At 42.4% G+C, this 25,659-nt stretch overlaps 1 protein-coding gene and 1 pseudogene across 3 annotated transcripts in view; both read left to right on the forward strand.

The window, feature by feature from the left end:
* PARN (poly(A)-specific ribonuclease) overlaps positions 1 to 25,659 on the forward strand; it is a 161,442-nt gene that overhangs the window by 133,663 nt on the left and 2,120 nt on the right. For all 3 annotated transcript variants that reach the window (XM_078074782.1, XM_078074784.1, XM_078074783.1), the window contains one exon: positions 16,286 to 16,479. In XM_078074782.1, the coding sequence (XP_077930908.1) occupies positions 16,286 to 16,479 (194 nt within the window). The remainder of the gene's footprint in view (positions 1 to 16,285; positions 16,480 to 25,659) is intronic.
* On the forward strand, positions 7,983 to 9,245 carry LOC118533735 (heterogeneous nuclear ribonucleoprotein A3 pseudogene; annotated as a pseudogene).

The following is a 25,659-nucleotide window of genomic DNA, read 5'->3' on the forward strand; positions in this document are numbered from 1 at the left end:
GTTAAATAAATCTTTGTGAAGTCCTTGACTTTTTTCTTTTAGAATATTTTCAATAAAATACATGAACATTGTTTTTTAAAGCCAAATAATAGAAAAATTTTATAATAAAAAGCAGTTGTCCCCTGCTACCCTCATCTCGTCCCTCAGAGGCAACCACTTTCAACTCTTTCTTTTGATATTTACTTTTTCCAAGTAATATAATTATTGCTATGTCTTGGTTTTCTGTGTATCCATTGACTTGCTAATACAGTAGGCTTGTCCAGTCACTTTTATGGATCTATATTATGTGCAAAGCAGACTGCCTGTAGTTTTTAAAGTTTTCCCAGCTCCTTACATTGTCTCCATTTCCTCAGAGTTCTCTCTCTCTATGTTGGTCTGCTTTGGGTTTTGTATCTTATATGGAAGATTTTCTTCAAATATTTGACTATTTTCAGCTGTCTATTATTATTTAAGAATGAACTAAAAAGGGATAAGAAGCTGTGGGTGTGGAGGCTAATTTTATTGATGTCCTTTCCCTGTAGAGTGAGGAGGTGAGAAGCTGGCTTTGTTATTACATATATTTTCTCTGAGGCTTCTAATTTTCTTTATGGCTTGTGCTTTCTGTGATCTACTTAAGAAATCTTGGCCTAAACTAGAGTCAGAAAGATTGTCTTATTTTTTCTATTAGATTTACAGTTTTTGTTGTATGTTTAGGTATATGACCTATTTGAAGTTCATTTTTTGTATATAGATCTCCATTTGTTCTGGCACCATTTTTTGAAAAGACTGTTCTTTCTGTGTTGAATTACTTTGACTTCTTTGTCAAAAACCTGTGGCTGTATATGTATATATATATATATATAATTAAAAATTTTCTGGACTCAATTCTTTTCCATTGGTCTATACATCTATCCTTTTTTTTTTTTTTTAAGATTTTATTTATTTATTTATTTGCAAGAGAGCGAAAGTGAGCAAGATCACAGAGGGAGAGGGAGAAGCAGACTCGCCGCTGAGCAGGGAGCCCGATGTGGGGCTCAATCCCAGGCCCATGGGATCATGACCTGAGCTGGAGGCAGATGCCTAACTGACTGAGTTACCCAGGAGCCCCTACGTCTATCCTTTTACCAGTACCACACTATCTTGATTACCATAGCTTTACAGGGAGTCTTGAAATCAGATGGTAAATCCTTCATCCTTGCTTTTCACTTTTCCACATAAAGTTTAGGGCCAGTTTGTTGATCTCTACTAAAAGCTTGCTAGGACTTTGACTGGGATTATGTTGCATCTCTAGACCATTTTTGAGAGAATTAACATCTTAACTGTATTGAATCTTCCAACTCATGAACATGGTGTTTCTTTTCACCTATTTAGGTTTTCTTTGAATTTTCCTATCAGTTTATTATAGTTTTTGGCATACAAAAGTGACATATGCTTTATTAGAATTGTCGCTAAGTATTTTGCTTTTTGATGCTATTGTAAGTCATTTATTTTATTTTATTTATTATTTTTTTAAGTAACCTCTACACCCAACATGGGGCTCGAACTCATGACCCCAAGATCAAGAGTCTCATGCTTTTCAGGCTGAGCCAGCCAGGCATCCCATAAATCATATAGTTTAAAGTTCAATTTCCAGTTGTTCATTTCTAATATAAAGAAATACAGTTGATTTGTATATGTTGACCATGTATCCTTGAACCTCACTAAATTCGCTTATTCTAATAACTTTTTTTAAAAAGACTTTATTTATTTATTAGTGAGAGAGAGAGAGAGCACACAAGCAGGGGGAGCGGGAGAGGGAGAAGCAGGCTCCCAGCCAAGCAGGGAGCCCAATGTGGGACTTGATCCCAGGACCCTGGGATCATGGCCTGAGCTGAAGGCAGATGCTTAACTGACTGAGCCACCCAGGCATCCCAGTTCTAATAACTTTTTATAGGCTATTTGGTATTTTATGTTTAGATAATCACATATGCTGCCAATAAAGGCAGCTATATTTCTCACTGTCCAGTGGACCATATAAATTTTATTTCTTTCTCTTGTCTTATTGCAGTGGCTGGGGCCTCTAATACAGTGTTAAGCAGAAATAGTGAGAACCAGCATATGTGTCTTATTCCTTATCTTAGGACAAAAGCATTCTGCATTAAGTGTGATATTAACTAAGGATTCAGGGTTTTTTAGACGTTGATTTTCTGATTTGCAGCTTGGGGGAGGTAAGCCCAACTGTTGGTGCTTTGGGTACTGATTGGCAAAAGGAAGCTGGAGGCCTCAATTCTCAGGATGTGGGGGATGCTGCTTCCCTAGTTCATTACTTCTTACTCCCCTACTCAATCCCACTCTTCACTGTTGGACTTGGTGCCTCCATGAGAGGGTCAGTTTCTCCACAGAGTAAACCTCCTGTCCAGCTGCTGCTGGCCTGGGGGAATGCTGGTACCCTGGCTTCCCAAGGATGGGGGTGGGGATCCTAGTACAGCCCTTCCTCCTGTTAACATAGCTCCAGTCCTTATCACCTGCTTGTTTCAGGAATCCGGTGCCTGTTATTTGCTGAGACTTTGCAGGGCTCTATTGGGTGCATCAGCCTTTTAAACAACACTTAGATTTCTGTTTCCTCCTCTGTGCAAAGTTCTTTGGCACTCTTCTTTCTACTTGTCATCTCCAAAGTGTGTCTCCAAAGTGAGCTGACATCCTGTCCTCTGATGTAGCCTCTCCTGTTCTCTGTGCCTTTGTCAAGTTATTTATATCCCTCTACGGATAAATATGTGTGTCCAACTGGTCATGGTTAACTTCCTGGAAAATTTTAAAAGCAGTTTATTTTCTGAAATAGCTGGGCTTTTGCTGTGGGAGGAGTTGTTTTGTTTTGATTATATTACTGATTTGATTAGTGAATCCGTTCATCAGAGACAAAAGTAAATTTTAGTGCAAAAGTAAATTTCCTCCCAGCCTCCGAAAATTTCAGATGTTCTGAATTCAGCTTCAACTAATTATGTGTTGAGTATAAGTTCCTTATTTAGGAATTAGTATTAATTTCTCTCATGTTTGTCACCCATTAATCTTTGCTGTGTTGCATTAACGTGAGTTAGCAATAGGGGATTGTGTAGCCAGTTTCAAATTGGGTTCTTGTAAGAAGTTCCAGTTGAGTGCCATTGATTCTCTGTAACCCAGAATCCATTTTTCTTTTATTTAGGCCAATCTCTTATTATTTAAAAATAAACTTGATACCTAGGACTGAGCCACATACTTACACAACGTACTCATGTCTTCTCTTTCCCCCCGCTTCCCCCAACTCTCCTTCCGCAAGAGATATCCTTTATTCCTGGGTAGCTATCATACAGACATACCTTATTTGATCTTAATTTTGCTTTTCAGACTCAAATTCTTTGTTAGACATAAAAGTCACCGTTCGTCAGCCACCTCCACGGGCTTGCCTTCTGAATTGAGCGTAGGCTAGCTAACATCCTCTGCTTATCCACCCAGATCATGCCCACAAACACAGAAACAGTCATGCTCGTGGAATTTGAATTCAGTACGAGAGTTTGTGAAAACAATAAAAATGCATTTTCTAGCTCCCACTTCCCCAGATTTTTCCAGTTCATTTTGCTTTGTGAGGTAGTTTGCACAGAAGGACATTCCTTTTTTCCCTTAGTTATATCTAATAGGGAATGTGGGGAAGTTGACTGTATACTAGAATTTAAACCATGTTAATATCACATACAGTTCAGGAGGAAATACGCAGTTTGGTGTTTGTCACTTGCCTTACTGCTCTTGGGGGGAGGGGGGAAGCATTCACTTATTTCATCTATTCCATGCACTCCACAAACCTTGACTGCAGAGGCCTGACTGACTCTGCGGGCCCTGGGCCAGGTGCTGAGAAGCCCCATTCTCCACAAGGAGTGTGAGATCCTGTTCTCACCGAGCTTACATTGTAGTGGCAGAGAGAAAGAGAATCAACAAGTAAAGAAGTAAATAAGCACAGACAGAGATGAGTCATAGGAGGAAAACAAAACAGGATAGAGGGGCTACAGGGTCAGGGGCTGCTTGGTCTCCGCAGGGGGCCTGGGAAAGCCTTTCTGAGGGGGTCTTTTTTCTGGGGAGACCTGCACAAGAAAAACTGGCCCTGGGAACATGGGGCTGGGTGGTGGGGAGGCAGTGGAGAAGTTCCAAGAGCCCGGACCTGGAAGACTGTCTCAGGTCTACCCAACCAGCTACCTGACTGGGGACAAGTCACTTAACTCCGAGGGTGAGGGATCTTGACTGTAAAATGGAAATGAAAACCCATGTTCCGCTTAAAATGGTCATCTCGAAGTATGAAACAAGAGAATTTTGTAAACTGGGCGACCCTTTAAAATGAAAGGTGGCTATTTTATCCAGCAGCGTGAACCTCCCAACCGACTGAAGGACTTACCCTCTGTCTTTAAGACTTGCTATAAGCCACAGGTATAATAACAGTGTGGTGCTGGCATAGGAAAGATAAATAGATAACGAAACAGAATTGAGTGTCCCAAAGCACAACCACACATTTGTGATCTCTTTATTTCCAGCAGCGTTTCCATGCAGGAATCCCTTCCTGATATTTCTAGGAACATTTATGTTACTCCAAACTCTGAGAAAAATCAGTCAAGAAATCAGGATAAAGGCAAAAAAAAAAATCTGTGGGAATTAAAGTTTAAACATCAACATAGGTATTACCAGTTCAAAGGAATCCACTGACATGAAGTTGAAAGCAAGAGTGGAATCAGTGTCAAAGGTTAAGGTCAACAGTTCTGAAACCAGGACGGAGCATATGGGAGAGAAGGGGCCACGATCAGATCTGTCATTCTTGCTTGTCACTGCCACCATGTTGTAAGTGTATGTAGCCCTACGCGCTCCTCACGATGAGTCTTTTTTGTAAATAAAAACATATTAATGAATTTACACACATCAGTACACTTTATAAAAATCCTGCAAATCTCGTTCCAAGAAATAATAAATTTTGGGAGCAGTCTTTAAATTGGCAGTTCTGAAACATGTTGCTTTGTAATAATAGTGCTGTTGACCTTGCTAGGATACCCAAATATTACGTTATCTTAATAGAATCCAGTGGTGTTTTAGTGTTTGAATATTTGCTCTAAGGCTATAGTTCTTTGTAATTACTTTTACAGAAGAAATGCAAAGGCAAGATGTTAATAGCATTGTGGAATACTTTGATGTGAAATCAGCTCATCTGCAGTCTGAATTAGGACAAGCAATATCAATCTTAACAGCAAAACCAAAATCAAGGCAAGCAGACAAAATATTTTCATCCCTCAAAGAGGAAATGAGCTTATATGAAGCAATATGTAGTCTAATGTCCAACTTGTATTTGCTTTGGACACACTCAGAACAATTTGACCAACATCAGCACAACATGAAAGAAACTTCTCTACATCTGGAATATTTGTCTTATGACAAATATTAATACTTAATACAAGCAATTAATACTTGTGTGTTTTAAAATCTCATTTAAGAATAACTTTTAAATATTAAATATTTGTGACATCTTTCAGTTTTTAAATGATGCTTTTTGGGCATCCATTCGGTGCTAATATTTTATTCTTTTAATGTTTTCTACTACCAAATGCCTTTATCAGGTAGAGATTATTTTTGTACGTTATTGAAATATATAATTTTGTTGTACTATATGGTTCATCATAATAACCATACATTTATTATTATATCTTATTTTACTGAGCTAACCCCTGAAGCTTTAAATATAATCCTGTCACAGAAAAGTGATTCACTGTTTATGATTATAACTCATTATTATTTAAAAACATGAAGTAAAGTGCTATGAAAAATATAGAATAATTTACGATTCAGGAATTCTGATTTCTTGGTCTCAGATTTTGAAGATTAGTAACTGTCAGGAATTTGGAAAAATTTAAAATTCCTAACAAAAGTGCTGGCAATCCAGTAGGCAAAGTTAGTTTTTTTAACAAATAATTCTGAAAAAACAAAAAACAAAACAAATAATTCTCAAACAATTGCATAGTGGTATGTAAAAATTGAACTTCTACTCTTAAGTCACACCATATACATAATGAACTTGAAATGACCCATAGACCTAAATGTAAGAATTAAAACTATAACATTTCTAGAAGAAAAGATGGAAAAAAATATTAGTGACCTTGTGCTATAGTCTGAATCATGGCACCCCCACCCCCAAATTCATATGTCGAATCCCTAACCCCAGGTATGATGGAATTAGGAGATGAGGTCTTTGGGAGGTGGTTAAAGTTAGATGGGGTCATGCGGGTGGAGGCCTCATGGTGGGATTAGTGCCCTTGTAAGAAGAGGAAGATGGGGAGAGATGGCTCTCTCCTACCATCTACAAAACATTGCTGAAGGAAATGAAAGAAGATCTACATAAATGAAAAGATACCCCATACCCCATTCATGGATTTGAAAACTTGATATTGTTAAGATTTCAGTACTAGCCAAAGTGATCTATAGATTCGGTGCAATTCCTGTGAAAATCCCAATGACATCTTTTGCAGACATAGAAAAATCCATTCTAAAATTCATATGGATTTTCAAGGAATCCTAAATGGCCAAAACAATCTTGAAAAAAAAAAAACAGATTTGGAGGATTAACACTTTCTGATTTAAAACTTATTGCAAAACTATAGTAACCAAAACAGTGTGGTTATAGACAGGTCGTAGAGATCAGTGGAATAGAATAAAGAGCCCAGAAATAAACCTTCACATATATGGCCAGATGACTTTCAATAAGAATGCCAAGACCATTCAGTGGGGAAAGGATAGCCTTTTCAGTAAATGGTGTTGGTTAAACTGGATATCCACATGCGAAAGAATGAAGTTGGACCCTTACCTCACACCATGTACAAAATGAGCTCCTATATCTGATAAGGGATAACTATCTAGAATATATAGGAAACTAAAACTCAAGAAAAACAACAAAAACCAACCTGATTCAAAAATGGGCAAAGAACTTACATAGATATATCTCTAAAGAAGATATTCGAATGGCCAATAAGCTCATGAAAAGATTCTTAACATCACTAATCATTAGGGAAATACATATCAAAACCACAATGAGATACCACCTTATACCCATTAGGATTGCTGCCATCAAAAACCCAGAACAGAACAAGTGTTAACGAGGATGTGGAGAAATGGGAGCCCTGTGCGCTCTTTGTGGGAATGTTGCTATGAAAACAGTATGATGGTTCCTCGAAAACTAAAAGCAAACTTACCATATGATCCAACAATTCCACTTCTTGGTATATGCCCAAAGGAATTGAAAGCAGGGTCTTGAAGAGATATTTGTACACCCATGTTCATATTAGTATTTTTCACAACTGAAATCTGGAAGCATCCTAGGTGTCCATTAACAGATGAGTGGATAAGCAAAATGTGGTATATCCGCACGATGAAATATTATTCAGCCTTAAAAGGGAAGGCGTTTCTGACACCTGCTACAACATGGATGAACCTTGCTTGACATTGTGCTAAGTGAAATAAGCCAGTCACAAAAAGACAAATACTCTATGATTACACTAATATGAGGTACCTCTTAGACTAGTCAGATTCAAAGAGGCAGAAAGAATGGTGGTTGCCAGGGGTTGGGGGGAAGGGAGAATGGGGAGGTACTGTTTAATGGGTACAGGGTTTCAGTTTCGCAAGATGAAGAGGGTTCTGGAAATGGATGGTGGTGGTGATGCTGGTGGTTGCACAACATTATAAATGTACTTAATAGCACTGAACTGTACACCTGAAGTGGTTACCATGGTTAAGTTTTATGTGATGTGTATTTTACCATGATTTAAAAAAAAAATTCAGGGGCACCTTGGTGGCTCAGTCATTAAGCGTCTGCCTTCGGCTCAGGTCATGGTCCCAGGGTCCTGGGATCGAGCCCCACATCGGGCTCCCTGCTCGGCGGGAAGCCTGCTTCTCCCTCTGCCCCTCCCCCTGCTCATGTTCCCTCTCTCGCTGTGTCTCTCTCTGTCAAATAAATAAAATCTTTAAAAAAAAATTTCAGCTCTTGGTCCCATATTGAACTCGAGTTGGAAGAGGCGAGTCCGGTCTCAAAATGGAGGGCCGTGATCCAAAGGAGCCAGAGCAGTTGAGAAAACTGTTTATTGGTGGTTTGGGCTTTGAAACTACAGATGATAGTTTAAGAGAACATTTTGAAAAATGGGGTACACTTACAGATTGTGTGGTGATGAGAGACCCCCAAACAAAACGTTCCAGGGGTTTTGGTTTTGTGACTTACTCTTGTGTTGAAGAGGTGGATGCAGCAATGTGTGCCCGACCATGTTGATGGGCGTGTAGTGGAACCAAAGAGACTGTTTCTAGAGAGGATTCTGTAAAGCCTGGTGCCCATCTAACAGTGAAGATAATTTTTGTTGGTGGTATTAAAGAAGATACAGAAGAATATAATTGAGAGACTGCTTTGAAAAGTATGGCAAGATTGAAACCATAGAAGTTATGGAAGACAGGCAGAGTGGAAAAAAGAGAGGATTTGCTTTTGTAACTTTTGATGATCATGATACAGTTGATAAAATTGTTGTTCAGAAATACCACACTATTAATGGGCATAATTGTGAAGTGAAAAAAGCCCTTTCTAAACAAGAAATGCAGTCTGCTGGATCACAAAGAGGTCGTGGAGGTGGATCTGGCAACTTCATGGGTCGTGGAGGAAACTTTGGAGGTGGTGGTAACTTTGGCCGTGGTGGAAACTTTGGTGGAAGAGGAGGCTACGGTGGCCAAGGTGGTGGCAGCAGAGGTAGTCATGGAGGAGGTGATGGTGGATATAATGGATTTGGAGGTGATGGTGGCAACTATGGTGGTGGTCCTGGTTATAGCAGTAGAGGAGGTTATGGTGTGGTAGACCAGGATATGGAAACCAAGGAGGCGGATGTGGAGGTGGTGGTGGAGGATATGATGGTTACAATGAAGGAGGAAATTTTGGAGGTGGTAACTATGGTGGTGGTGGGAACTATAATGATTTTGGAAATTATAGTGGACAACGGCAATCAAATTATGGACCCATGAAGGGGGGCAGTTTTGGTGGAAGAAGCTCGGGCAGTCCCTATGGTGGTGGCTATGGATCTGGTGGTGGAAGTGGTGGATATGGTAGCAGAAGGTTCTAAAAAAAATTCAGAAGAAAAGGGCTACAGTTCTTAGCAGGAGAGAGAGCAAGGAGTTGTCAGGAAAGCTGCAGGTTACTTTGAGACAGTTGTCCCAAATGCATTAGAGGAACTGTAAAAATCTGCCACCGAAGGAACGGATGATCCATAGTCAGAAAAGTTACTGCAGCTTAAACAGGAAACCCTTCTTGTTCGGGACTGTCATAGCCACAGTTTGCAAAAAGTGCAGCTATTGATTAATGCAATGTAGTGTCAATTAGATGTACATTCCTGAGGTCTTTTATCTGTTGTAGCTTTGTCTTTTTCTTTTTCTTTTCATTACATCAGGTATATTGCCCTGCAAATTGTGGTAGTGGTACCAGGAACAAAAAATTAAGGAATTTTTAACTTTTCAGTATTTGTGTAGTTCAGTTTTTCTACATTTTATTACGGAAACTTTAACAAAATGCAGTTTTGAAGGTGTTTCCTTGTAAGTTAACAAGTAAAGATTATTGTTAATTACTATTTTGTATGAATTTTGCTAAAGTTAACTGTAAAGAAACACCTGCTGACTTGCAGTTTAAGGGGAATCTATTCTCTGCATTTCCAAACCATGAAATGAATGGGCTCTGACATGTGGAGAGAATAGATATTTGTATGTTTGCAATATGTGTTTTAGATAAATAGAATTGGGTATTTAAATTAGCATATTTGTGAATTTAATAGCATTAAGATTTACCTTCAAATGAAAAAATCTCAAAATTCAAAAAAAAATTTCAGAAAAGCCTTTACACAGATGTTCATAGTGTTATTATTGATAATAGCAAAATATTGGAAGCAGCCCAAATGTCCATCAACTGGCAAACGAATAAATGAACTGTGGTATAGCCATTCTTGGAAATACCACTACTCAGTGATAGAAGGAGTAAAATGCCAAGACATCCAGCTGCATGGCTGGCTCTCAGGGCAGTATGTGAAGTGAAAGAGTCCAACACAAAAGACTAAATACTGTACGATTTCATTCATATGAACTTCCAGAAAAGGCAGAATATAGGGTCTGCAGGCTGATCCGTGTTTGCTGGCAAGAGAATTTAGTGCAAAGTGGCACAAGGAATCTTCTTTTTTTTTTTTTTTTAAAGATTTTATTTATTTATCTGACAGAGAGACACAGCGAGAGAGGGAACACAAGCAGGGGGAGCGGGAGAGGGAGAAGCAGGCTTCCCGCAGAGCAGGGAGCCCGATGCGGGGCTCGATCCCAGGACCCTGGGATCATGACCTGAGCCGAAAGCAGATGCTTAACCGACTGAGCCACCCAGGCGCCCCATACAAGGAATCTTCTTAAAGGGAACTGTACTGTGTCTTGATTGTTCCAGTGTTTACATGGTTGTATACAGTTCCAAAAATCAACCAAGCTGTACACCTGAAATGAGCGAATTTCACTGCATATAACTAATACCCTCATTTAAAATAAAGAGGGGGACACTTCATGGGGCAGCCAGATTTTTGTGCTTTTACAGAAAACGGTATTTGTAGGAACTTGTAAATGTAACCCATTAGCAAACATCTTTTTTTCTACTAAAAGGAAGAAGTTAATGGAAATAGGTTACCCTAGAAGAATTTGATTTGCACTTGCTGCATTATCAATACCTTAACTTCTGGCAAAATTCTGAGTTTGACCTCCTAGTCATTGTAACCGGCATGGTTTATCATTTGCATCCCCCGTATAAATGCTAATCAAGGTTTAATGTTCAGTTGTGACACACCAAGTTGCGTCTCTAACATTGTATTTTTTAATTAATTACCACTTCTTCAGTGGATTTAAATGTGCATTTCATATTCATTATGAAGTAGTTCACTTTGTGCCTTATAACTCCACTTGCAAAATGAGCTCAGACTAATGGGAGGTTGTTTTGCCTGATTTTCATTTTGACCTTTGACATCAATCTGTAGGAGAGAGAGAGACAAACCAACAAACTTACTCTTAACTCTAGAGAACAAGCTGATGGTAACCAGAGAGGAGATGGGTGGAAGGATGGGGGATGTAAGGGATGGGGATTAAAGAGTACACTTATGATGCAAAAAAACAAAATAAAATAAAATGTTAAAAAAAATAAAATCAATCTGTAGAGGAGTATCTTGTCAGCATGCATGAATCAAGAGTGTTCGTACATATATGCATACACACACACAGCCGTACCTTGAAAAATGTGTAAATAGTAACAGTCTTAAAGACACTACTTCATATATCTGGTTTTCCATGTATAACAAAAACTGGTTTTGATCCAGAACTGCTTTAATTAGATTACATGGGGCATAGTCACAGCTTTTATTTTTATTAAGAGAATGATAGTTGAGAAAATTTTTTGTTGGTGTGCATATTACATCCATATACATATCTAAACATATGAAATGTACTCGTTCCACACTGTCTGAGGGCTTTCGCAGGCAGGATGTCCCATAAACAACAGACCTTCCTAGGAAGCAAAGGATTCTTACTTGAGAGCAGAAACTACAGACTAGGAACTAGGAAATGTGTTGTAAATTAATTGGAAAAATTTATGAAAATGCAGTCTGTTGTTAACACTTTGCTCCATTTATTTTTTGCTTTTGTGCACGTGCTCTCTTCCTGCCTGCCCCCATCTGTGTGCACACACACACACTATATATGCTCCTCCCTCTCTTTTCCTTTTTTTCTCTTTTTTCTTCTTTCTTTCCCTTCCTTCCTTCCTTCCTTCCTTCCTTCCTTCCTTCCTTCCTTCCCTTCCCTTCCCTTCCCTTCCCTTCCCTTCCCTTCCCTTCCCTTTCCTTCCCTTTCCTTCCTTCCTTCCTTTCCTTTCCTTTCTTCCCTTCCCTTCCCTTCCCTTCCCCGCTCCCTCCCTCCCTCCTTTCTTTTTCTTTCTCTCTCTTTCTTTCTTTCTTTCTTTTCTTTTCTTTCCTTCCTTCCTTCCTTCCTTCCTTCCTTCCTTCCTTCCTTCCTTCCTTCCTTCCTTCCTTTCTCTTTTTTTAGAGAGGGAGGTGGGGGCAGAAGGGCAGAGGGAGAGGGAGAGAGAGAATCTCAAACAGACTCCCTGCTGAGCACCCAGGTTCAGAGCTCCATATCAGGACCCTGAGATCATGACCCGAGTTGAAACCAAGAGTCAGGCGCTCAACCAACTGAGCCACCCAGGCGCCCCACTCCCTTTTTCTCTCCCTGCCCCCCAACTTACTTATTTTTTTCTGAACCATCTGAAAGGAAGTTAAATACATCATGGTCCTTTTTCCCTAAGTCCACTAAGTAAGGGTATTTCCTTATACACCTGCAGTACAGTTACCAGCCTCAGTAATTTAACATTGATAGGATGCTTTACTGGTCGTATCCCTGTGTTAGTATTTGATCTAGTATTATCTGTATCATTTTCCCCCCTCCATTATAAGGCCCAGTCTGTGATAATGTGTTGCATCTAGTTTTCGTATCTCTTTAGTCTCTTAGGACAGTGACATTGTTGAGGAACCCCAGCCCCTCCCCTGACCACTCTTTTTCAGTAAGATATTTTCCATTTGGGTTTGTCTGATGTTTTTCATGGTGACATTTCAGGCCTGACCGCAATACCGTGCACATGATGCAGGTACCAGTGTGTGGGGAGACACTTTCAGATGGTGCAGATATCCTCCTCTCCAGCAGAACATCTCCCCAGGTGGAGCAGCTGCTGAGGCTGTTTGCCTCAACCATCCTTCATGTGAGGATGGCAAAGGAATCATCTGCCAGTTCCATTTCTCTTCCCCGTTACCAATTGCTAGTTAGTACTCAGCTGTGAGAGCTCTCTGTTCTCCCTTCCTCCCTCCCTCCCTCTGTGTCATGTCTTATGTAAACCCATGGATTCCTCTTTCTTCAGTAGTGTAGAATCTGTTACTGCCTCTTGTTTGGTGCTCAGATACCTGGCCGGTGAGAGCCCTCCCCAGCTGGGCCTCTGTTCTTGCAACACACCTCCTCGTAATCTTCAGCACTTTCCTGCTTTCTCGTATTGCAAGATATTCCAGGTTCATTTTGTGCCTCCTTTACCCCAGCCCTGGAATCAACCAGTTCTTTGAGAAGCCCTGTTTTTTTTTTTTTAGGGTGTACGGTATTAGAAATTAAGATGTCGACACCAGATGTGTTCACTGCTACTGGGGTTTCTTTGCTCCTAGGCCCTTTCAGTGGATAGCGCATGGATAAACACACATACATCCCCCATACATGAGGGAACACACATGCATATGCATGTAGATGCATAAATATGCACATGTATACCCATACTTATTTTTAAGATCATGAGCCTAAGCCCTGTTTCCAGTTTCATTTCATCTCCACAGGGTTCTTCCTTGTCTTTCCCCACTCTAATATTCATGTGTCTGGCTTCCAACAACATCAGTGTACTCACTAGTTTGCTCAGTACTATAAGGCATCTAAGTATTTTCAGAATTGCTTCACTCATTCAACAACAGAAGCAAACCTCCTAAAGAGCTCAGGATTTGAGTTCTTCCCTGAACCCTACCGAAGATTGGGAATACTGGGTTTATAAATGGGTCTTTTGCACTTTGCTTTTTTTCATCTTTTTTTTTGTAACTAGAAATCATTCCCTATCCGTTCTTTGAGATTTTCATTCTTTCTTATAACTGCTCAGTACTTCACTGATTGTATGTACCACAGTTCATTTAACCAATTTCCAGTGTTTAGACATTTAGGCAGTATTTTGGCTTGGCATTATTTTGTAATTACAGAGAAAGCTACAAGGAATCACCTGTGCAAATGTATTTTTGCATTGCTGGAGGTATGTCTTCAAAGTTCCGAGAACTGTGATTGCGGGTTCCAAGAGTAAATGAATACGTAGTTTCGTTAGATATCGCCACATTCCCCTCCATGAGAGTGAGTTCATGGCTTTGCCATGACTCTCTTTGGTTTGAGAGTTATTTGCATATCAGGGACATGAACCTTTTATCTGTGATATTAACCTTTTATCTGTGATTTATGCTACAGATATTTTTTCTTGGTTTCTCGTTTGTCTTTTGACTTTGCTCATCTTACTGATTGCCATACAAAAAATTTTTATGAGATCAAATTTGTAAATTTTTTATTGCGTCTGGATTGCAAGTCATAGTGAGAAAGCCTTTTTGTGCACCCAGATTTTGGAGGAATTCACCCATGTTTTATTGTAGTACTGTAGAGTTTCATTTTTTACATGTAGATATCTGACCCGTTTGGTGTTTATGCTTTTGTACCAAGTGAGGAATGGGTCTAATTTATCCTTTTCCAGTTGTCCCAACACTGTTTCTTAAAAGTTCATCTTTGCCCCAGTAATTTGAGATACGATCTTTACCGTACACTAGATTTCTATATGCAGTTGGGTCTATTTCTGGACTTTGTCTTTCTCGAAGTCGCAACTGAGTTTTTATTAAACATTTATATCTCAGAGGCTACCAGGTTCCAGGATTTACAACACAGAGGAATTTTTAGGCCTGTTCCCCTTTTGTGGTGTAAGAGTGGGTCCTTATTATTTTCCTACACTTTTTGAATTTTCCCAATTTTCAGAAACCAGCCAAAATTATTTTTGTCTTTAAGGAAACTGTTTAAAGGTGGGGTGCCTGGGTGGCTCAGTTGGTTAAGTGTCCAACTCTTGATTTCAGCTCCAGTCATGATCTCAGGGTCGTGAGATGGAGCCCTGCATCTGCTTGAGATTCTCTCTCTCTCTCCCCCTTTGTCCCCCCCCACAATAAATAAAATACTTTTAAAAAGAAAACTTTTTAAAGGTATTATCAGTTTTTAAACAGTAAACTTGAGCATGAATCTTTAGTACCCCCCAAATATTACCACTGGTATCCCCCCTTTTCCTTATATCCCCTCAATAAAAGAGATGTTTCAGAGAAGTGCGTATGATGCACGTGAAGAAGAGGACAGGTGGAAGGTCAGCCAGTCGTAAGAGCCCGTGTGTTTTGCCTCCTATGGCTGCTAAGAACCACCACGGAAAACAGTTTGTTCTTCTCCTTCTTCACATGAGTGAACAAGTATAAAGTACAGAGAAGATGTGAGTGCAGGACTCACATGGAGGAACTGGGATAACTGGGTAGCCGGAGTTTTTTTATATGTAACATTTTAAGTATTCGCTTCCTTAGAAGAGGCTTAAATAGGGGTATGTGCGCATTCACTCTCTTTCTCTCCCCTTCCGCCCCCTCTCTGTACTTGAATGGCCTCCCTTGAGTGGAATGACTTGATTTTTAAATGTTTCTCATAACTTGGGGGCTATAATAAAAAATCTATTTATAAGACCCATTTAGAGGAGACAGGACTCACATTGGCCGTACGGTCTCTGTTTTTATCAAGTTATATTTCAGGGAACATATTTTCTCAAGGAAAAATCAGGACATGTAATTTGATTTAATTCAACATGTCACATCCTATAAAGCTTTAAAAGTGAAGCCAGGTTTAATTATAAATTTGACAAGTCACTGTTTTGGAATAGAAGAGAATTCTGTGAAGGTGGGACATGCCCTGTAAGTGTATTCAGATGATGAGCCACGTGATAGCTGACACGCTCAGGAATTCTTCTGTTGTGCTGTGTATCCATCAGGCAGTCGTGAAGGTAACAGTGCTGTCTTCCAATTTAGTGCCACCAAGACTATTTTTTTATTGTAGCAGCTCTACTATTCCGTTCTGCTCTTCTGCTGTGGTAGCTCTCCGAAAACAGAAACCAGGAATTTTCTTCAAAATTTTGTTCTTCAGGGGGCACCTAGGTTGCTCAGCCAGTTAAGTGTCTGCCTGTGTCTCGGGTCCTGATCCCGGGGTCCTGGGATCGAGCCCCACATTGTCAGGCTCCCTGCTCAGCGGGGTGTCTACTTCTCCCTCTGCCCCTCCCCGCCCGCTCATGCTCTCTCTCACACTCTCTCTCTCTCAAATAAATAAAATCTTTAAAAAAAAAAATTCGTTCTTCGAAGCACTAAGAACAGCTTAGATTCGTATGTGTCTATACACAAGCATAACGTAGAACTTGCCTCTGAATAAGCTTGTCATCACAGGGAAACCTTTAGACTTCAGTTCCTATATGAGGTCTTTGACTTTCATGTACAGGTGGCAGCTCTCCGTGTTGCTGGCTGCTAGTTAAGTGGTAACAGACTTAAGAGTATTAAGACATTTTATAGGCTGGTGTTCCTGTTAATCTCAAACCTTTCATGTCGTTCCACTGTTTGTGTTTCAGTCTTACAGTGACCAGTGCGGCGGGAAAGAGAAACCTGAGTCCTAGCCCAGCAGAAGCTGACTTGGAGGCCAGAATATCGGGGGATATTTCTGACCCTGAGCTCGAACAGACGGAGTCCTGTGCAGAACCCCTCTCCGAGGGAAGGAAAAAGGCCAAGAAATTAAAAAGAATGAAGAAGGACCTTTCACCAGCAGGTTTGTATAAGATCTTAGTAGAGTTCTGGAGTTGTGTACTCTTTAATGCTTTAGAAGCTCATAGTTGGGGGGAGAAGTGATAGCAGGGCTTCAGTTGGTGGCAAAGCCCAGGTACAATTGCCCCCCCCCCCCCCATCCACAGTTTCCCATAGTCAACCTCGGCCCCGAAGCAGAGGATCCTTCTGACATACATACGATCAGAAGGTCAGTGGTAGCCTAATGCTAGGTCACCATGCTTATGTCACTCACCTCACTTCATCTCGTCAGGGGGGCATTTTATCATCTCACATCATAAAAGAAGAAGGGTGAGTCCAGGACAGTAAGATTTTTTAAGAGAGAGAAACCCATTTACATGACTTTTATTACAGTCCGTTGCTATCATTGTTCTCATTTGTTATTAGCTCTTGTTAGTCTCTTACTGTGCCTCATTTATAAATTAAACTTTATCACAGCTGTGGATGTACAGGAAATAACATGGAGTCTATAGGGTTTGGTACTACCGAAGTTTCAGGCACGCACTGGGTGCTTTGGACTATGTCCCCCGCAGATGAGGGGGAATTCTGTAGTTTTCCACGGGACCAGATGCTTTTTAGGATCCATTTAATTTGAGGAATCCCTAAAAAGCCCTGTCTCTTGATAGAGGAAGGCTTGGCAGGGGCCTTCTCAGTTAAAGATGGTTACTCCATTTTGGTAATCCCCTCTCTCTCTCCTCTATGGTTTAGAGGTTTTGCTGATGTGTGTAAGTAGCCTCAGTATCTTAAATGTGCATTTAAATTTGCACAGAGGCCTCCTCCTACACATGTTATTTTCAGTGGCAGAGTTTTCACCGTTCCCAGCAAAACGCCAGGCAGCCTGGATTTCTCTCATACGCAGAATTACATAAGGGGGGCGCCTGGGTGGCTCAGACAATAAGTGTCTGCCTTCGGCTCAGGTCATGGTCCCAGGGTCCTGGGATCGAGCTCCGCGCAGGAAGCCTGCTTCTCCCTCTCCCACTCCCCCTGCTTGTGTTCCCTTCTCTCGCTGTGTCTCTCTCTGTCAAATAAATAAAAAATCTTAAAAAAAAAAAAAAAAAGAATTACATAAGGAGCAAAGGAAACCAGAACCTAACAGCCTAGTATGTGCGAGGTGCTGTAGTAGGAGCCTTTTCTCTCCTGATTTAATTCCCTTCTTGCCCGAAGCCAAATCCCATGTTCTCTCCGTCACCCGGATGCCGTGGGGGGTCTGTGAACGAGCGCAGCCCTCCGTGTGCAGACCCTCTACAATGCTGGACTGCGACATGAGGGAGGAGCTCACTGGTCAGCCAGGCCAGTTCCCTGCTCGGGAGATCCGGCCGTCACCTGCTGGGTCCCACGGCTGTCACGGTGACAAGAGTTACAGCCCTCGCTGACTGCTGCTTGCTCAGGGCCCAGTGCGGCATCTCATGCTTGGTGGGAGTTCTTTCCTTTAAAGTTCTGAGGTGGTCCTCAAGGTCCATTTCACAGTTAAGAGATTGGAGGCCTGAAGGGTAATGGGACCTGCCCAAGGTCACGGAGTCCTTCAGTTTGTCCTTTACAAGAGAGCCTGTGCTCTCCCCGCATGGTTATGCCACTGCCTGTCTGCGTGGGATGGGAGGGCCGCTGACCCAGCCCCGAGTGTGCCTGTCTCACATCCTGGTGGTCTCCCGGTGAGCAGAACCAGCAGTCAAATCAAAGGAAGGTGTAGGAAAACCGTGGAACTTGATTCATGCCCAAGCTAAGAATTCACCGTGTTTCAGATTAATTCTTCCTTTTACACGTGGCCTGATCTGACGGCAGGGAGTTTTCTGAATCTCATTGATACTAATGAAATCAAAGAAGCAGCAAAAATGTTGCATATGTTTTTATATGTTATGCTGAGGCTTAACTTTAACTGAAAACTTAAACTTCCTGTTTGAAGCCTGGATTGTTTCTTTCAGCTGCCTCCTTGAACCCCGCTGTTCTCCTTGACTTGCTTCCCTTCCGTTCCCTAAATTGAGCATTGGAGAGAAGGCTTTATTTATTTATTTATTTATTTATTTATTTATTTATTTATTTATTTATAAAAGATTTTATTTATGTATTTGACAGAGAGAGACACAGCGAGAGAGGGAACACAAGCAGGGGGAGTGGGAGAGGGAGAAGCAGGCTTCCTGCGGAGCAGGGAGCCCGATGCAGGGCTTGATCCCAGGACCCTGGGTTCATGACCTGAGCCGAAGGCAGACGCTTAATGACTGAGCCACCCAGGCGCCCTGAGAATGTTTTATTTTGTAACGCCCTTAATCTTCACCTGTGATACCTTCTTATGACTGCCGCATTGTATCTGCTCAGCAAATGTTCATACTGAAAGTCGGATGACTTTTAGAGATCACGGCTAGCGTGGTGAGGGGCGGGGTCCCCTCTTGTATTCCTTTCCTTCCTATCTCAGTCTCTTCTGAATTTTTCAGCTTATCTGTTAGTTCTCAGGGGCAAGATGACAGGTGTTTTTTCTCCCCTCTATCTCAGCATAATCTTACAGGTATTAACATTAAAATACCTAATAATAGACTGCCTGAATAGATGAGCTCTTTTTATAACTTTCATCATTCTAAGTGAAAACTTTCTGTGAGTTATTTGGGGTTTTGAATGTATAATACCGTCATTAAAATAGGTTTTTATTTTCCTCCCATTGACAGTAAAGCTGTCACTGCCTCAAGATTTGAGCTAAAAAAGAAAAAATGATAGATTTTGTACTTCTTTGTCAGTCCCGCTAAAAGAGAAAGAAACATCTTGACAGCTTTTAATTGAATCAGAGAACTTGAGATAATTGGGCTTCGGGAGCACCATTCACCAGGTGAGGCCTTCCAGCAGCATGAAGCTGGAAGTTTCATGGGTTCTTCTTCGCTGTGTTGTTGTAAGCATTTAGCGCTCATATTCTCAGCAGGATGTCGGTTGAGATAACCAGGCTCTGAGCCTGTGGAGTTGACCAGTTTCGATTGCTCAGTGCCTTTCATAAGGTCCTATAGTGAGTGAGAATACAAAGGTCTGACCCTGTGAAGGGTCTGTATTAAGCGCTCAAGGGCTCAGAAGAGTACCAGGAGCCGTGAAGACCTGGTTGGGGTGTTGGCAGCAACCGGATGGGACGCTTTGGTAGGGCGTGGGAAAGTCTGACCTGCAGAGACAGGTTCTAGGGCATCCTGTCTGAGCTCTCCTCCTGGCAAGAGTATCTTGACAGGGCCGCAGGTGATTCACCAAGGTGTGTGGGGTGCCCAGCGCTGTCAGCGAAGGCATGAAAAGTACAAAAGACACTGTTTCACCTTTGAGGGAGATTTCTGTTTTCTAAGGAGGAAGTAGCAAAAAGTAGGACCACAGAATATTGTGTATTGTAGCAGTCCTGGGACAGTTGGTGCTCAGTAAATCCCACACAAAACAGTGTCATCTGTCTTAGTTATACATTTTAATGTCGAAGATGCACTAAGAGTGCTAGACCGCTTCCCAGCTAACAAAATGACTTAAATTGCAAAAGAAATGACTGTTTATTGAGTTTATATCATGTAGCAGGCATTGTGCCAGGAACATCCTTTACTGTCTGTTCCTTATAAAAAGCCAGTAAAGTATAGATACCAGTTATTTCCGATTTCTAGAGAGGAAACAGGCTCAAAGAATTCAGACTTGCAAAGTCAAATATAGCTGGTCTTGGGGGCCCTGGGGAGGGCCGTCTGACCCAGAGTTCACACGTTGGATCACTCTGCAGTATGTGAAATTTATCCAAACTTTAGAAGAAGCAAAGGACTCTACAAAGATGAGCATTTCTGGCAGCTGGTCAAGAGCAACAACAATTGGCAACTTGGACTTTCTTGTGATGAAGTCATGTGAGCCAAGCAACCGTTCTCTTTTGGAGCTTACTGTGTACGTATTATGTACTTGGCAAATATTTTTCTCCTCAGTGTTGTTTCTGTCCTGTGTTCAGGCTACAGACATATAACGTAAGTCCCTTCCTTTTATATTTATTAGGATTAGTGTAGATTGGTAGTGCTATTTACTTTTCCTCGGGGGAATTCAAGGTACATTCTCAGCTGGTACGTAAAGAAACAGAGCTCTGCGTGCATTTTAGGCTGGACTAAAGTATCTCAAGAAAGTGGTCCCCAGACAGTGTTTAATGGACCGATTTCCACAGCACACTTGTTCTTGCTGATGAGTGGATTGTGTTCCGGTGTCCTGTTGCTGACCAGATTGACCACTCTCAAAATATTATGGACAGTCCAGCAGCCAGAGGTTCTATCAGGCCCTGTTAGTGTTCACGGAAGAGTGCCCGAGACGCTGACCCTTTCTGGTGATTGTGTGTGTCATGTCATAGAGAGGCTGCTGCAAGTCTTTTTCCTCCTCACATTTAAAACACAGCACAGTAGACCTTTAAATGTTTGCCAGGAACCAGGAGTATCATTGGAGTCTCGAGTAATCTGTTGAACTTTTCAAGCTTGCATCCTTAAGGTTACAGTGTGAAAATTTAGGATCTGAGCAGCAGGCTGCAGTTGCTGACTATCTAGGCTAGGGAAGGGCAGCCAAGGAGCTTTTTAATTCTTTAATTAAAATGTGGCTGACAGCCTCAGTGTGGCCCCTGTGCTGTGCGGTGGGCCGTCCGCTGCCCAGTCCCTCTCCCCGCCGGCTGCCTTCCACCCAGGGAAGCTCTGCCTTCTTGATGTAGGAAACCGCCCCTTCACCAGGCCCTCTGGAGCGTCTCCCAGTTAAATACGTTTGTATAGCACCCCACAGGATCTTACTCTCTCCAGGATTCCACTCTAGAAAATGATAACGATGGCAGATTTCCAGTGTTTGAGATTCTGTTCTGGATTCACCTGAGGGCAGAAATGTCTTCCCTCACAGAATCTCTCCCTTTCGGCTCTGGAGAGAAGAAAGGTAAAGAAGCCCAAACGGTCACCTTTTGTGTTGACCACTTTTTAATTTCTTTTGTTGTTTTGTTAATAAAGATAACATGCTCACTATGAAAATCTATAAAATGAAGAAAAACAGAAGAAAATTAAACCCCGTGGTTGCCTCTCTGTTAACAAGTGTTTTTACTCTGCCTGTCATTTTCCGAGATCAGACGAGATCGGGTGCGTTCAGGGTGGTATGGCCGTAGACTCTGCCTGTCATTTTTATACACAGTTGGCATCATACTTCATAGACAATTTGGTATCCTGTTCTTTCCCCATTAAACAAAAAATCCTGGTCAAATTTGTACTATCAGCATAATATTTTATATTAAAATTTTGTTGGATTTTCAAACAACGTTCCTAATATCTTTTGCAGGGTCAGCTTTATTAAGATACAGTTTATGTACAGCAAGTCTTCGCTTTTAGGTGTACAATTCGACGAGTTTTTACAAATGTGTGTACAGCCATATAACCACATTGTGGTCAAGAGAGAGAATAGTTGTAGGGGCATCTGGGTGGCTCAGTCGGTTAAGCATCTGACTCTTGATTTCGGCTCAGGTCATGATCTCAGGGTCCTGGGATCTAGCCCCCCACCGGGCTCTGCACTCAGCAGGGAGTCTGCTTGAGATTTTCTCTCCCCCTCTCTCTGCCCTTCCCCTAAAAATAAATAAATAAATAATCTGTAAAAAAAGAGGAAGAGAAAGAATAGTTGTATCATTCCAGAAGATTCCCTCATGTCCCATCCCTCCTCCCACCCCTAGAACCTGGCAACCAGTGATGTGCTTCTTTCTTAATACGTTTGAGATTCATTTTGCTATTGCACATACCAGTGGTTCATTCCTTCTTATTGCTGAGTAGTATTCTGTCTTATGGATGTATTGCTGTTTTTCCATTTTGCCAGTTGGCATTTAGGTTGTTACTACTTTTTAGCAACTAAAAATCAAGCTGCTGTAAACATTCGCCAACAGGTTTTTATAGGAACTAAGTTTTCGTTTCTTTGGGGTAAATACCTAAGAGTGGAATTGCTGGGTCATATGGTAAGTGCATGTTTCACCCTTTAAGAACCTGGCACAGCATTTTCCAGAGTGGCTGTGCCATTGTGCGTTCCTGGCGTCGGCCAGCGAGGCTTCCAGTGGTTCTGCGCCTTCACCGGTACTGGTCCGGTCCTTGGTAGCCATTCCAGCGGGCCTGTTCGTAGTGCCTCGGATGGCTTTAACTTGAATTTCCCTAAGGACTAAGGACGCTGAGCATCCTTTGTGTGATTATTTCCCATCCAGATCTCTTCTTCAGCAGAATGTCTTTTCAAGGGGCACCTGGGTGGCTCAGTTGGTTAAGCAACTGCCTTCAGCTCAGGTCATGATCCTGGAGTCCCGGGATCGAGTCCCGCGTCGGGCTCCCTGCTCAGTGGGGAGTCTGCTTCTCCCTCTTCTGCTCCCCTCCTCTTGTGCTCGCTCTCTCTCTCTCTCTCATTCTCTCTCTCAAATAAATAAATAAAAAATCTTTAAAAAAAAAAAAAAAAGAATGTCTTTTCAAATCTTTTGCCCATTTTTTTCATTGGGTTGTTTGTTTTCTTCTCCTCGAGTGTTGAGAGTTCTTTGTATATTCTGAATACAAGTCCTTTTGGGTGTTTTGCACATTCTTCCAGATTCTGCTTTTCTTTTTTTTTTTTTTAAAGATTTTATTTATTTATTTTGAAAGAGAGAGAGAGGGAGACAGCGAAAGAGGGAACACAAGCAGGGGGAGTGGGAGAGGGAGAAGCAGGCTTCCCGCGGAGCAGGGAGCCCGATGTGGGGCTCGATCCCAGGACCCTGGGATCATGACCTGAGCCGAAGGCAGACGCTTAACGACTGAGCCACCCAGGCGCCCCTCTTTTCATTTTCTTAATAGTAACTTTCAAATAGTAGAAGTTTAAAATTTTACTGAAATCCAATTTATCCTTTTTTTTCTTGGATTATGCCTTTGGTGTCACATCTAAGCAATCTTTGCTTGACTCCAGATTTACAAAGATTTTCTCCTGTGTTTCCTTTTTTTTTTTTAGATTTTATTTATTTGACAGAGAGAGAGACAGTGAGAGAGGGAACACAAGCAGGGGGAGTGGGAGAGGGAGAAGCAGGCTTCCCGCCGAGCAGGGAGCCTGATGCGGGGCTCGATCCCAGGACCCCGGGATCATGACCTGAGCCGGAGGCAGATGCTTAAGCACTTGAGCCACCCAGCGCCCCTCTCCTGTGTTTTTTTCTAGAAGTTTTGTGGTTTTAGGTTTTACATTTAGATGTACAGTCCATTTTTTTTTTTAAGATTTTATTTATTTGAGAGAGAGAGACAGAGATAGCGAGAGAGAGTACAAGCAGGGAAGAGAGGGAGAAGCAGGCTCCCCGCCGAGCAGGGAGCCCAATGTGGGACTCAATCCCAGGACCCTGGGGTCATGACCTGAGCCGAAGGCAGACACCCAACCAGCTGAACTACCTAGGCGTCCCTGTACAGTCCATTTTGAGTTAATTTTCGCATATGGTGCAACGTATGCGTTGAGATCCATCCTAACAGGAAGCGGACATCCTGAAATATTTGTTTAATAAGAAATTGTTCCAGAATAATTCTTTGTGCTCAGGTAAAACAGAGCTGTGAAAATGAGCTCCCTGGAACACGGACCTAGCTCCTTATCCCCTAGCTTTGAGACTGATCCTTCGGTCTACAGCATTCCCTTTCCAGAAAGTGCTAGAAAGAACACCAGCAGTGACCTCCAGCCCCCTCTGGTCTAAGTCCCCTTTAGATGGTTCCTGAAGTTCTGGTTCCTCTGGACACATCATTGCTGCTCAGCAGCTGCACATTCTAGGCAGTGAAAACTAGGGTCTTCTTGACTGCGGGCTGTCGGCTTCCTGGGGAACAACCATGTTCAGTGTAGGGCCACCTTCCTCATATGGGGACGTACATGGAGAACTTGCTGTGTGCCAGGAACTCGGCTGTACCACGGCGGGCGTGTGCGGCAGAAAGTAGTATTCAGTCCAGCGGCTAGATGAGCCAGGGAGCGTTGTTTAGAGCCATACAGCCCGTCAGACGGCCCGGCCAGGCTTGCTCGGGCAAAGCTTTTGCTTATTCCACTATTTCTCACCAGCTCTTCACCGAGTCACTTCCTGTGTGTCTGCTGGCCTGCCGCCACAGCCACACACGGCCCATCCAGCCGGCAGCAGGTGCTGTCAGAAGTATGGCAGCGTAGTTGCTTTCAGCCGGTTAGCCTTCTTGTTTGTTTGATTTCCCTCACGGCGAGTTCGAATTTATTTCAGTTCCCCACACTCGGCATGTGGCTTTTACCTTTAAAATGGCTAATTGGCGGGGCATCTGGGTGGCTCAGGCTTTGGCTCAAGTCGTGATCCCGGGGTCCTGGGATCGAGCCCCGCGTCGGGCTCCCTGCTCAGCGGGGAACCTGCTTCTCCCTCTCCTTCTGCGCCTACCCCCCTCCACTCATGCTCTCTTTCTCTCAAATAATTAAAAGTAAAATCTTAAAAAAAAAAACCTATAAAGTGGCTTATTGGCTGCTGTGATGTTTCTCTGATATGTGTATTATAAAAATGCCCTTCTGGATGTTTCTTTTCCTCCCTACAATCGGGTATTGTATGAATGTGTGTGATTGAGAAGGTCAGGCTAGTGATGTCTCTTCACGGCCCAGCTGCAGCATTTCCTTGCTCTGGGGGAGTGTGTGTGTGTGTGTGTGTGTGTGTGTGTGTTGTCCTTTATAACCTAACTGGATCCTGGGCGTCTGTCACGGGGAGCATCTCCTGTCCGTCTTCACTTCTCAGGAGTGGCCTTACAGTCTGCTGGGAGTGCCAACACAGCGATGAGACCCGGGCAGAAGCCTCCCAAGTATCCCTCTCCCAGTCTTCTCATCCTCTCCGTCTGGACTTCATCTCAGTAAATGATCACCAGTGGGGGAATTCTCGTGTTGGCTGAAATCCCGTGTTATTTCGTGTATTCAGACCTAGTTATCTTTAGACATTCCTGCCGTTGAGGTGGCCACTCCGAGCTGAGTGATTTCCTACTTTGCAGGACCTTGCACCTCCTCCGGTTTTAAAAGTTACCATTTTAGGCAGCGGCCGCGCCCTCTCCCCTTTTGGAATCTTGGAGTGTTAGCAGCTGGGGTTAGCTGCCGGTTTTCCCTGCCAGCCCTGCTTGAGTCATGCACGCCACCACCAATGCAGGAGCGCCTGGTCGGTCACGCTTTCCATCGTGGCCGCGCTCTTCCCTGACTTAGTTCCCCTTCGCTCGGCTCCGGACACGGCTGG

The sequence above is a fragment of the Halichoerus grypus genome, chromosome 6, assembly GCF_964656455.1.
Source record: "Halichoerus grypus chromosome 6, mHalGry1.hap1.1, whole genome shotgun sequence".
NCBI classification, from domain to species: Eukaryota; Metazoa; Chordata; class Mammalia; order Carnivora; family Phocidae; genus Halichoerus; species Halichoerus grypus.